At 37.9% G+C, this 12,784-nt stretch overlaps 1 protein-coding gene across 1 annotated transcript in view; it reads left to right on the top strand.

Annotated features, from left to right (window-relative positions):
- The window catches only part of mical1 (microtubule associated monooxygenase, calponin and LIM domain containing 1), a 39,075-nt gene extending 29,513 nt beyond the window's left edge, over positions 1-9,562 (top strand). Inside the window, exons 19-24 of the mRNA XM_053482546.1 lie at positions 3,422-3,528; positions 3,771-3,878; positions 5,303-5,396; positions 5,750-5,843; positions 6,159-6,232; positions 7,969-9,562. Coding sequence (XP_053338521.1) covers positions 3,422-3,528; positions 3,771-3,878; positions 5,303-5,396; positions 5,750-5,843; positions 6,159-6,232; positions 7,969-8,168 — 677 coding nt within the window. The 3' untranslated portion in view covers positions 8,169-9,562. The remainder of the gene's footprint in view (positions 1-3,421; positions 3,529-3,770; positions 3,879-5,302; positions 5,397-5,749; positions 5,844-6,158; positions 6,233-7,968) is intronic.
- The last annotated feature ends 3,222 nt before the right edge of the window (positions 9,563-12,784 follow it).

Below are 12,784 nucleotides of genomic sequence, written 5' to 3'. Positions count from 1 at the left end.
ATAGTTATGTTGTTTACAGTAAGAGGTTGGATTTATTTATTTTTCTTCTGTTTGTGCACTGTTGTTTGGTACAGTAATTTAAAATTGAAGTAAAAAAGCAGCTAGAATTTTTTTTGCACAATTTTGTTACAGAAAGAAATTTTATTTAGTTTTGTTATTGTTAAACAGCCTTATTACTGTTATTTATTATCAATAAAAAGTTTGATTGCTTAATTAATTTGTAGTTTTTTTAATACAAACAAAAAGAAAATATTTTAAACATGTTTTTTAATGAAGCCATTTTCGGTTTCGGTATCGGTTTTCGGCCAAGTGCATCCAAAAATTTCGGTTTCGTTTTCGGCCCAGAATTTTCATTTCGGTGCATCCCTAATATATATATATATATATATATATATATACACACAGTGGTGTGAAAAAACCTCCAAATCTACATGGCCCTGTGTGAAAAAGTGATTGCCCCCCTTGTTAAAAAATAACTTAACTGTGGTTTATCACACCTGAGTTCAATTTCTATAGTCACCCCCAGGCCTGATTACTGCCACACCTGTTTCAATCAAGAAATCACTTAAATAGGAGCTACCTGACACAGAGAAGTAGACCAAAAGCACCTCAAAAGCTAAACATCATGCCAAGATCCAAAGAAATTCAGAAACAAATGAGAACAAAAGTAATTGAGATCTATCAGTCTGGTAAAGGTTTTAAAGCCATTTCTAAAGCTTTGGGACTCCAGCGAACCACAGTGAGAGCTATTATCCACAAATGGCAAAAACATGGAACAGTGGTGAACCTTCCCAGGCGTGGCCGGCTGACCTAAATTACCCCAAGAGCGCAGAGACAACTCATCCGAGAGGCCACAAAAGACCCCAAGACAACATCTAAAGAACTGCAGGCCTCACTTGCCTCAATTAAGTTCAGTGTTCACGACTCCACCATAAGAAAGAGACTGGGCAAAAACGGCCTGCATGGCAGATTTCCAAGGCGCAAATCACTTTTAGGCAAAAAGAACATTAAGGCTCGTCTCAATTTTGCTAAAAAAACATCTCAATGATTGCCAAGACTTTTGGGAAAATACCTTGTGGTAAAAATACCGACGAGACAAAAGTTGAATTTTTCAGAAGGTGCGTGTCCCGTTACATCTGGCGTAAAAGTAACACAGCATTTCAGAAAAAGAACATCATACCAACAGTAAAATATGGTGGTGGTAGTGTGATGGTCTGGGGTTGTTTTGCTGCTTCAGGACCTGGAAGGCTTGCTGTGATAGATGGAACCATGAATACTACTGTATACCAAAAATCCTGAAGGAGAATGTCTGGCCATCTGTTCGTCAACTCAAGCTGCAGCGATCTTGGGTGCTGCAGCAGGACAATGACCCAAAACACACCAGCAAATCCACCTCTGAATGGCTGAAGAAAAACAAAATGAAGACTTTGGAGTGGCCTAGTCAAAGTCCTGACCTGAATCCTATTGAGATGTTGTGGCATGACCTTAAAAAGGCGGTTCATGCTAGAAAACCCTCAAATAAAGCTGAATTACAACAATTTTGCAAAGATGAGTGGGCCAAAATTCCTCCAGAGCGCTGTAAAAGACTCGTTGCAAGTTATCGCAAACGCTTGATTGCAGTTATTGCTGCTAAGGGTGGCCCAACCAGTTATTAGGTTTAGGGGGCAATTACTTTTTCACACAGGGCCATGTAGGTTTGGATTTTTTTTCCCCCTAAATAATAAAAACCATCATTTAAAAACTGCATTTTGTGTTTACTTGTGTTATCTTTGACTAATAGTTTAATGTGTTTGATGATCAGAAACATTTTGTGTGACAAACATGCAAAAGAATAAGAAATCAGGAAGGGGCAAATAGTTTTTCACACCACTGTGTATATATATAATAATTTTATATATATATATATATATATATATATATATATATATATATATATAATTTATTTTTTTTAAGCATGTACAGAGCATGTGTGACCAGAGCACAGAGCATGTGCAACCATCAGTACGCAATTTGATGTAACTTCAATTGTTCAAGTGATTTTTTTTAAATTAATTAATTTATTTTTTATTCCAACCACATTTCTTTAGTTACATAACCAGGTTTTCATAATGTTTGAGAGTCATAATAAATGAGAGTTCTTAACTCAGTTCAAGTAATTCCTGCAGTCTCCTTAGTTGTTTCCTTTGCTTGATGGGGGCCAATAATTTGACCCTTCGAAACTCTAACATGTTTCCACAACCATATGGGGCATTGTGTAAGGAATAGGAAGCTACTCACTACATCAGTTAGAGTTAAAATCTATTGCCAGCTAAACAATCACTGCCGTAATTATCCAATCACAGGCTCTCAAGTATTTACTTATTTAATTATAGACTTTTTTTTTAGCCGGGCTGTGTACGGTCACCTATAAACTATTGTCATGATTTTCAGAGATCTGTCTCTTTGTAATCAAAGAGCTTTTAGGTTTTATCAAGGAACAATATCTAATTTCCTATAATGAATTTTATTCGAATGTTTTGTAATCGCATGTACTGTAAGAGCTCCTGTTTAAAATTGGATTAGCTTTGATCACTTTTTTTATTCTGAATTATAATTAATAAAAAATATTTTTTGTGCTTTGGCAAACACTATCATCTTCTACAAACATGCCACTAAGATAAGATGTTTACCACACCACAGCACTGACTCTAGTAAAAGGAGTTCCTTTTTTTTTTTTTTAGCATAGGCACATTTGTGTTTTGATAGTAGCAAAGCATTTGTGCAGTCTCAGTAATCATAGTCATGTTGTTGCAGTTGCAGCATTTTTGATAAATCTCTTTAGAAATTAACTCCCATGTATTTTACAGTGCAGAGCCGGAGGGGATGGGGGTGGAAGTGTGTGTGTGTGTGTGTGTGTGTGTGTGTGTGTGTGTGTGTGTGTTAAATAGAACAGGGACCAACAGCTCTGATGCAGCTGTATATACAAAAATATTATTAGTTAGTTTCCTTCATATATCTATTCTAAAATGTTTCCTACATCATGCTTCCAACATTGCACAAGATCATCTAACAAGCCACTCATACATGTTGCACCATTTCCCCTCCCTCTGCAAACAAAGGAGTACATTTGCTAACAACAATTATCATTGCATCGGATTTGACAGACAACTTTTCTCATAGATTACATGAAGTTGCTAGAATAACACTGACATACAGCCAAAAATGTAATTCTAACTCTAAAAGGCTAGTTTGTTGGTTTTCAGCCTAACCTAATTTTCTATGCATCTACTGTGTTTACAAAAGCAGCACTACCTACTTTTGAGCACAGGATTAAGGGGTTCTGTATTTATTTATTTATTTTAAAGTCTTGTACTGTACCTCTCCAGAACTATATTCTGTGACCATATTTAACTTGCTGGTGTTTGTTTCACTACAATACTAGGTCAGGCAGATTCTGATGATGAAGTCGATGGTGAGGATGATGATGAGGAGGAAGATGACGAAGGGAATGAAGAGGATCTTACACTGGAGCATTGTATGGACGGCCAGGTTAGAGGCTGGAAAATAATTAGTAGTCGTATGCATGTTCCACTTAGCACATGCCCTTGAGCAACAGACATGCATCATTCAAATTGCACATTGATCGAGTACGTTTTCCCCTGTACAATGGTACTGCTCATCATAGTTTCCATTACAAGTGATGCATTTAAATGCATTGAACCCAACTGTTCTTATTGGACTTCCCTTGTAGTTTTTATGGTTTGTTTTTTTGTCTTAATTTATTTGTTTAGGCTGTACCAGTGCATCTGTCTAAGGCAGAGAAACAGGAGATGATGAAGATGAGGACTTTGGAGCGAAGGGCCAAGATGAGTGAACTTCAGCGCTTGCGTAAAGCTCAGGTTAGGAATAGCATGTATACAGGATACACATGTGACACACTGGGAGAACTACCATTTCAGATCTTGGCCCTTTCCCTGTTTCAAAACTCCCCCCAACTCTCCAAAATATCAGTGGGCATCATAAGCAAGCTAACTGTCAAAAGTTTGGACACACCTTCTAATTCCATGGTCTTTCCGGACTTTATTTCTTTCTACGAAATATTCAATAATCTCCTTTAAAAAGTTGATATTGAGACGTGTCTTATCTGAGACGGCTTTAATCTGAGGTGATGTTAATTGGTGATTTTTGAGGCTGGTAACTGGGATTTGCAATACTATTCTTGCAAGAACTTCTCCAAAACACCTGGTGTGCCTGTTGTGTCCAAACCTTTGACTGGTACTGTATTGTATTACTTCTTGTTCTTTCATGGTTTAAAAATATGACTTTCCATAATTTCTGCTAATGATGAAAAATGCTTCAGGAGTGCTGAGAAGACCACAGCCAGAAAAATATCCAATTTGCTGTAAAGTTTAGTACACTCTACTAAAAAATTATATAAATTTTTTGCAGTCTTCTTATTGCTTTTATGAAATAAAAATTACACAGTTTACATTTTTCACTTCTGATACTTCAGAATATTTTGAAACACATGCACAATATTACCATTTAACCTACTCTACCACTCTACCACTTTAACATTACACTACCATGATTACCACTAACATTTACTCTGATTACTAGACCTGGCAACCGTTTACGCAACATGGTCAGTTTACACAAATAAAAGTTTGGACAAAAATACAAGTAATGTTAACGGTGGTAATAATGAAGCAGGAAACAGTGATTACACACACCGTTTTTTTTTTTTTTTTTTTTTTGCGCTGATCTCTAAAAATAGGTTTAAGCAGCAGATATTAAAAAGTCAGCCATGTGGCCAATTAGTTAAAGGATTTTATTATAGGATGTTCTACTTGCTACTGCCAGCAATCAGCTCCCAACTACACCCTCCTCTATTGCGCTTGTTTCAATTGTGCATCACAATTTCTTTAAATGGAAAATCATGAGGGATAAATTAATATTGCACAAGTATAATCGACCAACCTGGCCCAATCTACCAACCTGAATATTGTCTCATTTCCTGGAAACTAATTTTAGATTTGTGGTGCACCAGTGTGAAATGTTTGGGCTACGTAAGTGTGAAAATGTTGCCCTACTTACAACTTCTCGCCCCTGTATTGCAATGGTCCTCACATTAGAGGAAAGGTAGCAAAAACCTAATCTAGTCAAGTAGACATTTTACTGCTGCTAAGATATGCCATGCCATAATACAAAAAATGTCCAAGCACACCAAGTTAAAAGTGCTCCACAATTTTTTTATCATTCTCTCATTGTGTAATGTTGTGTAAAGTGCACTGTAATCATTCTTTTTGTGTATGATCTGTAGTCTATCCAGAGGAGGCTGGAGGAGATCGAGGTGACATTTAAAGACCTGGAGGAAAAGGGAGTGGTGCTAGAAAGATCTCTCAGAGGACAGACTGGTATGTCACTTCAGCTTCTGATACTTTCTTCACCTACGCACTGATCAACCACTGATAGAGGCACATTGAAATGCCTGAAAGGAGTGATAACACATGCATACAGTACTTATAACACATGCATACAGTACTTATGACTTTTTTTAGTACTATATAACATACAGTATTTATTTCATTGAGCACATGGGGACAGTGTCTGGTTTATGCGTTAATGATCTGCATCATATCTCTAGTCAGCTTCTTATCTGAATATGTTTGCATTATTTAAATAAGTAATCAATACATTAAAGCATACATATTTGTTAATAGGCTTTATGACATGGCTGATCCACTTAATGCCTGTTCTTCTTCCAAAGGCCCTGATGCCTCGACAGGCATGATCGACCAGTGGATCGACCTGGTCCAGCAGAAGAATGCTCTTGTTTCAGAGGAATCTGATCTCATGGTTGCGTAAGTCACATGGCTCATGCTTACACCAGCTCTAAACTCCTTTCTGTTCTGGATCTAGTGCAGTATTTCTACATTAATTAATACAAATCTTTCAGGACACAGGTTCCCCTCTGTCGTTGCTCCTGGCAACCTTTATTCAAAATGTCTAAGGCTTATTAAAATAAATATAGGGGCTGATGGGATGTATTTAAGCTGCCATGAGCACACTGTAGAATTAGCATATATTTACATACCATAACACTTCCCTACCCCACCCCCATACTAATTTCCACCGTGAACTGCTAATGCGATATATGTTAAATTTTTGTCATCCAGATCTCGACAGCTGGAACTAGAGGACAAGCAGAGCATGCTGGAGCTAGAGCTACGGCGCTACATGGAAATCGAAGGTATCATTGGACTGCATTTTGGCTTCATACTTTTGCTGTATCAGCAAAGAGACTTTTGCTGTATCAGGATAAAAAAAACACGACACCATACAGTAAACTGTTTTATATAGATCCAGTTAGTGGTGTTATGTTATAAGCTTTGGCATAATTACATTTACATGTAAAACTGGAGGATATAACAAATTGTGAAAGTTTAGGACACTATTTGCATTCTGATAATGCTGCTGGAGACATTTATGTTCAATACAATGCTTGATTAACAGAGTATAGGGTCATTTAGGGACGTATAGGGTGAATTTACCTCTGAAAATACAAGATAAATTGTATTGCATATTAATATATCATGGCTACTGTATGTTATTAATATTTTAAAATAAACATTACAATATTCTATGTTTTATTTAATAAAATCTCTGGAATGTTTAAAGAGGATTGTACATGCTAGTGCTAATTAGCCCCTACTGTAGCAAAAGTCACTCACCCATCTAAATCAGTGAATTCAGCTGTTGGACGACTCTTGCAATCTCTTCCATGGTTCCAGGTGTATCAAGGACCTACAAACATTTGTGAACGAATGGGTCGCTCTCATGTGGTCATTGAATTCCAGTGTGGTACAGTGATAGGATGGCAATAACTCCAGTCGTGAAACTTCCTCTGTACTAAATATCTCCGTAGTCAACTGTTAGCTGTATTATAACAAAGTGGAAGCGATTGGGAACAACTCAGCCAGGATGTGGTAGGGCAGGTGAAACCTCAGAGCGAGGTCAGCGGATATGAGATGGATAGTGCACAGAGGTCACCAGCTTTCTACAGAGTCAATAGTTACAGACTCCATGTGCTCCAAACTTCATGTGGCCTTCTGATCATATAACAGTATACAGTATTTAGCTCAATAACATGTATAGAGAACTTCATGGAATTGGTTTCCATGGCCGAGCAGCTGCACCAACCCTTACATCAGCAAGTGCAATACAAAGCATCAGATGCAGTGGTGGAAAGCAAACTGCCACTGGACCCAGCAGTGGACCAGTGGAGACACGTTCTCTGGAGTGACGAATCATGCTTCTCTGTCTGGCAATCAGATGGACTAGTCTGGACTAGTCTGCATTGTCCCAAGTGGAGGAGGGATTATGATATGGAGTTGTTTTTTAGGATTTGGGCTCGACCCCGTAGTTCCAGTGAAAGAAATTCTTAATGCTTCAGAATACCAAGACATTGTGGACAATTTCGTACTCCCAACTTCGTTGGAACAGTTTGGTGACAGCCCCTGCCTGTTCCAACATGACTACACATCAGTGCACAAAACAAGGTCCATAAAAACATGGATGTGCGAGTTTGCTGTGGAAGAACTTGACTTGTCTACTGTACAGGCGAGTCCTCACCTTAAACCAGATAGGACACCTTTGGGATGTTTAAAGCAGAGCGAGTCCTTCTCGTCCAATGTCAGTATTTGACCTCACAAATGTGCTTCTGCAAGAATAGTCAAAAAATCCCATAAACACACTGCTAAACCTTGTGGAAAGTTTACTCAGAAGAGTTAAGACTGATGAAGTTGCAAAGGGTTGCAACATTATATTAAACCCTTTTTAAATATTACTCGACTTCATATGCATGTGAAGGCAGTCGAGCAAATGTTTTTGGCAATATATTGTATGTGGCATGACTGATCTGTGTACTTTTACTGTCCATAGGATGGGTAAAAAATATTGTTTTAATTTATGCGTGTGTGTTTGTAGATTCTGAGAAGACTGCAGAACAACGGGCAGAGGAGGATCAGATCCTACAGCAGATGTTGGAGGTGGTTGATATGAGGAATTCTCTTGTGGCCTTCCTGGAGGAGAAGAGGCTTAAAGAGGTGGATCAGGAACAGCTGGACTCCTCACTGCTGGAGAATAAGAGACTGTCCACTGCAGGAGCTCAAGTACGCTGGGCATAAGAGAACACACTTGCACATGCATAGAGACTCTTTTCACCACGTTCTGCCCTTCAGCTTTTACATGTCAAACCAAAGACTTAAAAAAAAAACAACAACAACAAAACGTACGAGCCTATGACTTGTTACTGTGTGCACTTGGACTCAGGATCCATGGCTGGAGATTCAGTGTGTGTCTGGGGTTTCAACGGTCAAATCATATACTGAGGTTACTCATAAAAGACACCCAAAATTATTACAGAAAACTTTTATTATTAGCATCCAAGCTTTCACTGCCCAGTTGCAGCTTAGAGAGGGAAGGACCAGTAGAAATCCCATAATGTAGCTAGACTACCAATACCACACAACACAGACACACACATACACAGTATGTACCACACACTGTATCAGAAAGTGAAACTGAAAGATTGCATCATTACGGTGTATCAACAGAGATTGAATGTTTATTAATCTATACTATTTCATATGTATCCAGCTATCTGGCAAGCACATAGCTCTTATGAAAGCTACTGATAATAGTGTCATTATAAAAAATAATTTATTTATGTGTTGTTTGTTAGAAATCATAATTCAGTCTTTTTGCTGCTGCTTATTTACTACATGCGGTAATCAAAAATATCAGTGGAAAAGCTGTAAAAATGAGTTAAAAAACATAATCCATACTTTGTTTATGAATGTATTTGATACATTTGGTACATTCAGTACATTTTCAAATTTTTTTCTACATCATCTTCTCCTAATTATTATTATTATTATTATTATTTCCACAGAAATCCATTTTGAATTACTTGATGTTGAAACTCTCTTGGCTTTCTGTTCTGATATAAAATGCCATGAAATAACAGCTGTATTTTCATTTGAATGGAATAATAATATTTGTGTTGTTTTTAGTTTCTATGTTGCAGTCAGTAACGCACGGTTCGTACCTGATACCGTTGTGGAAATGGTCCGATGTGGAACTGTTGGAGTTGTTTTGCTTTGTTTTTTTTTTTGTCGTTTCCTTTACTTTTAACCATGTTAACAATCACTCATGGAATTGACACAATAAAAAATATAGTGTATAAAGGACATCTCTGAGCATCTGGGGTGTTATCATGTATATCATGGTGTATATTCTGTGCTGATCAGATGTGAGTTAGAGCTACAAAATGATGTGGATGAATTTAGGCAGCAGACAGGAGTCCTTTCCTGGTTGCTGCTTCTTTAGACCCACTTGCTAAAAATAAAGCTGAAGGTTGGAGGAGCAAAGGTGTTATGAAGAAGGCAGTGACTTACATTTTATGACCTATTGTATGTTGTGTCTTAAATTACTCCCTGTTCACTATTTTGTGCACTATTTTGGTTTGCCAAAGGATAGTGAATAACATAAAATTCTATAATTCTCTCATTTGTTTAAGCAGTGAAAATATATTTAGTTGTGATGATTTCTATAACAATAATATAAACATTCAGAAATATACTTTGTTTATAATCAGTTTCTTTGCAATGTACAGAATCAGCATTTTTAGCCTCCACTAGCCTGCATGCTTTAATCTAAATGCCAATGGCTATAGAACGGAAGCAGTTTGCCATTGTGTATTAAATAGACCTGCAAAACTTTAATAAGATGTGATAATAGTGGCTAAAGAAAACAAATCAGTATCTGGGAACTGGGTTCTAAAATGGTTACTCGAAATTATTTTTCTTAAATATCCTGCTGTGCTGCTTCTACGCTCTGTGTAATTGAGTGCCAGTTGTTATTGTCAAGGTGACTTATCTTTTTCAAAGTGTAATTAAATTCAGCTTAAAAAGGGACTGCATAATTATTATATGAAATATGTCCTCTACACATGGTGGTAGTGTTGCTGCTGGGAAATTGCTGGTACTGTAATTAATCTAGGGTAAGCAGGATACAATTACAGGTGGGTTTTGACTTATTTTGTTCATTAATTTTTCTTCTTTCACAATCAGTTCCACTTAAATATACTGTACACTCACTCACCGTCCATACCACTGTATCCTCTATTCAGGGTCGTGGGCACCTGGAGCCTATCCCAGAAGACTTAGGGCACGAGGCAGGGTACACCCTGTACAGGGTGCCAATTCATCACAGGGCACACACACACACATTCACTTGCCCGTAGTTCATTTTCTGCACTACGGGCAATTTAGGAATGCCAATTAGCCTAACCTGCGGGTCTTTTGACTGTGGGAAAAAACCCACCAAGCACAAGGAGAACATGCAAATTCCATGCATACAGAGACAGAAATCGAGCCTGGCCGGGAATTGAACCCATAGCCTGGAGGAGCAAGGCGACAGTGCTAACCACTACAACACATAACATAAATTGTCTGAATAACAGAGTCGCCTATACTGTATGGCCAAAGTACAGTAGGCAGATAGACGTATGATAATCACACTCATATGTGCGCTTCCATCAAACTGTCATCACCAGTATTGGATGTAATACGTTACTTGGATAGGGTTAGAGTACTTGGATTACCTTTTTTGATGAAGCGGGTAAGCTAACGCATTGGGTCCACCATTTAAGTACTCAGTTATTTTGGTATATTTTAAAAATGTAATTTTGTTATTCAGACAATTTATGTAATCTGAGTCAGACAGCAGTCAACTCGTTTTCCCTGTCTCATCTATGTGGTTTGACTATGTAAGGACCGATGCGCGGAAAGATGGAAACCTGATCACAGAGCCAAAACTCGCAGTAAATCATGTACCGTACTTACGGCCACCGACCGTAAGTACAGTTCAGGAGAGATATGGGGTATTAATAGTTAACAGATTATGGACCAAACTTTGCTGAGTGATGATGAATAATTATAAAGGTCTTGACTAAAAGATCATGCATGAGAAATCACAAAGGAGTTTTCATTTTCTGCAAAAAGAAAGCGGCAGAAAGTAACGCTGTAATGTAACTGATTACTTTTTAAAGACGGTAATTTGAATTGTAATTAGTTACTTTAATTTTTATTTTTTTCAATTGTCTTCGTATGCTGTAGCTTTACATTTTTTCCTTCACTGGAACTATGAATTCTAACCCAATCATGTTCCAGTGTAACAATGCCACTGTGTGCACAAAATCGAGGTCCACGAAAACGCAGGTTGCAGAGGTTGGAGTGAAACTCAAGTGATTTGCACATAACCCTGAACTTAACCTGACTGAACACCTCCAGGATAAACTGCAATGCTGACGGCACCACAGGCCTTTTTTCACCTAACATCAGTACCTGACCTCACTAATGCTTTTGTGGCTGAAAAAAAACCCCACAGCTATGCTACAACATCTAATGGAAAGTGGAAGGTACAATAAACCTGGAATAGGATGCTAATACACAGTGAGGCAAAAAAGTATTTGGTCAGCCACCAATTGTGCAAGTTTTTCCACTTAAAAATATTAGAGGCCTGTAATTTTCATTATAGGTATACTTCAACTATGAGAGACAAAATACCAGCCTTATTTCATCTTCAATGCCTTCGCTGATGGAAGGAGGTTTTCACTTAAACTCTCACGATACATAACCTCGTTCATTCTTTCCTTTACATGAATCAGTCGTCCTGGTCCCTTTGCAGAAAAACACCTCCAAAGCATCATGTTTCCATCCCCATGCTTCACAGTAGGTATGGTGTTCTTTGGATGCAGCTCAGAATTCTTTTTCCTCCAAACATGACAGGTTATTATCAAAAAGTTCTATTTTGGTTTCATCTGAACATATGACATTCTCCCAATCCTCTTCTGGATCATCCAAATGCTTTCTAGCAAACTTCAGATGGACTTGGACATGCTTAAGCAGGGGGACACGCTGGCACTGCAGGATTTGAGTCCCTGGTGGCGCAGTATGTTACTGATGGTAGCCTTTGTTACATTGGTCCCAGCTCTCTACAGGTCATTCACTAGGTCCCACCGTGTGGTTCTGGGATTTTGGCTCACAATTCTTGTGATCATTTTGACCCCACGAGGTGAGATCTTGTGTGGAGCCCCAGATCGAGGGAGATTATCAGTGGTCTTGTATGTCTTCCATTTTCTAATAATTGCTCCCACAGTTGATTTCTTCACACCAAGCTGCTTACCTATTGCAGATTCAGTCTCCCCAGCCTGGTGCAGGTCTACAATTTTGTTTCTGGTGTCCTTTGACAGCTTTTTGTTCTTGACCATACTGGAGTTTGGAGTGTGACTGTTTAAGGTTCTGGACAGGTGCCTTTTATACTGATAACAAGTTCAAACAGATGCCATTAATACAGGTAACGAGTGGAGGACAGAGGAGCCTCTAAAAGAAGTTAAAGGTCTGTGAGAGCCAGAAATCTTGCTTATTTGTAGGTGACCAAATACTTATTTTACCAAGGAATTTACCAAATAATTCATTAAAAATCCTACAATGTACATACAATGTAGGATTTTTCTGGATTTTTTTTCTTATTTTGTCTCTCATAGTTGAGGTATTCCTATGATAAAATTTACAGGCCTCTCTCATCTTTTTAAGTGAGAGAACCTGCAAAATTGGTGGGCAAAAAAGACTAAATACTTTTTTGCCCCACTGTAAGTATGGTAGACTGGCATCCACAAACCTTTTGTCATATAATGTATAGTATTTTTATTTGCTAAGAAAACAAAAATATCGGCAAA

This window comes from Clarias gariepinus, chromosome 22 (genome assembly GCF_024256425.1).
Source record: "Clarias gariepinus isolate MV-2021 ecotype Netherlands chromosome 22, CGAR_prim_01v2, whole genome shotgun sequence".
Classification (NCBI taxonomy): Eukaryota; Metazoa; Chordata; class Actinopteri; order Siluriformes; family Clariidae; genus Clarias; species Clarias gariepinus.
The sequence above is the reverse complement of the archived record's forward strand: the minus strand, read 5'-3'. Positions and strand labels throughout refer to the sequence as shown.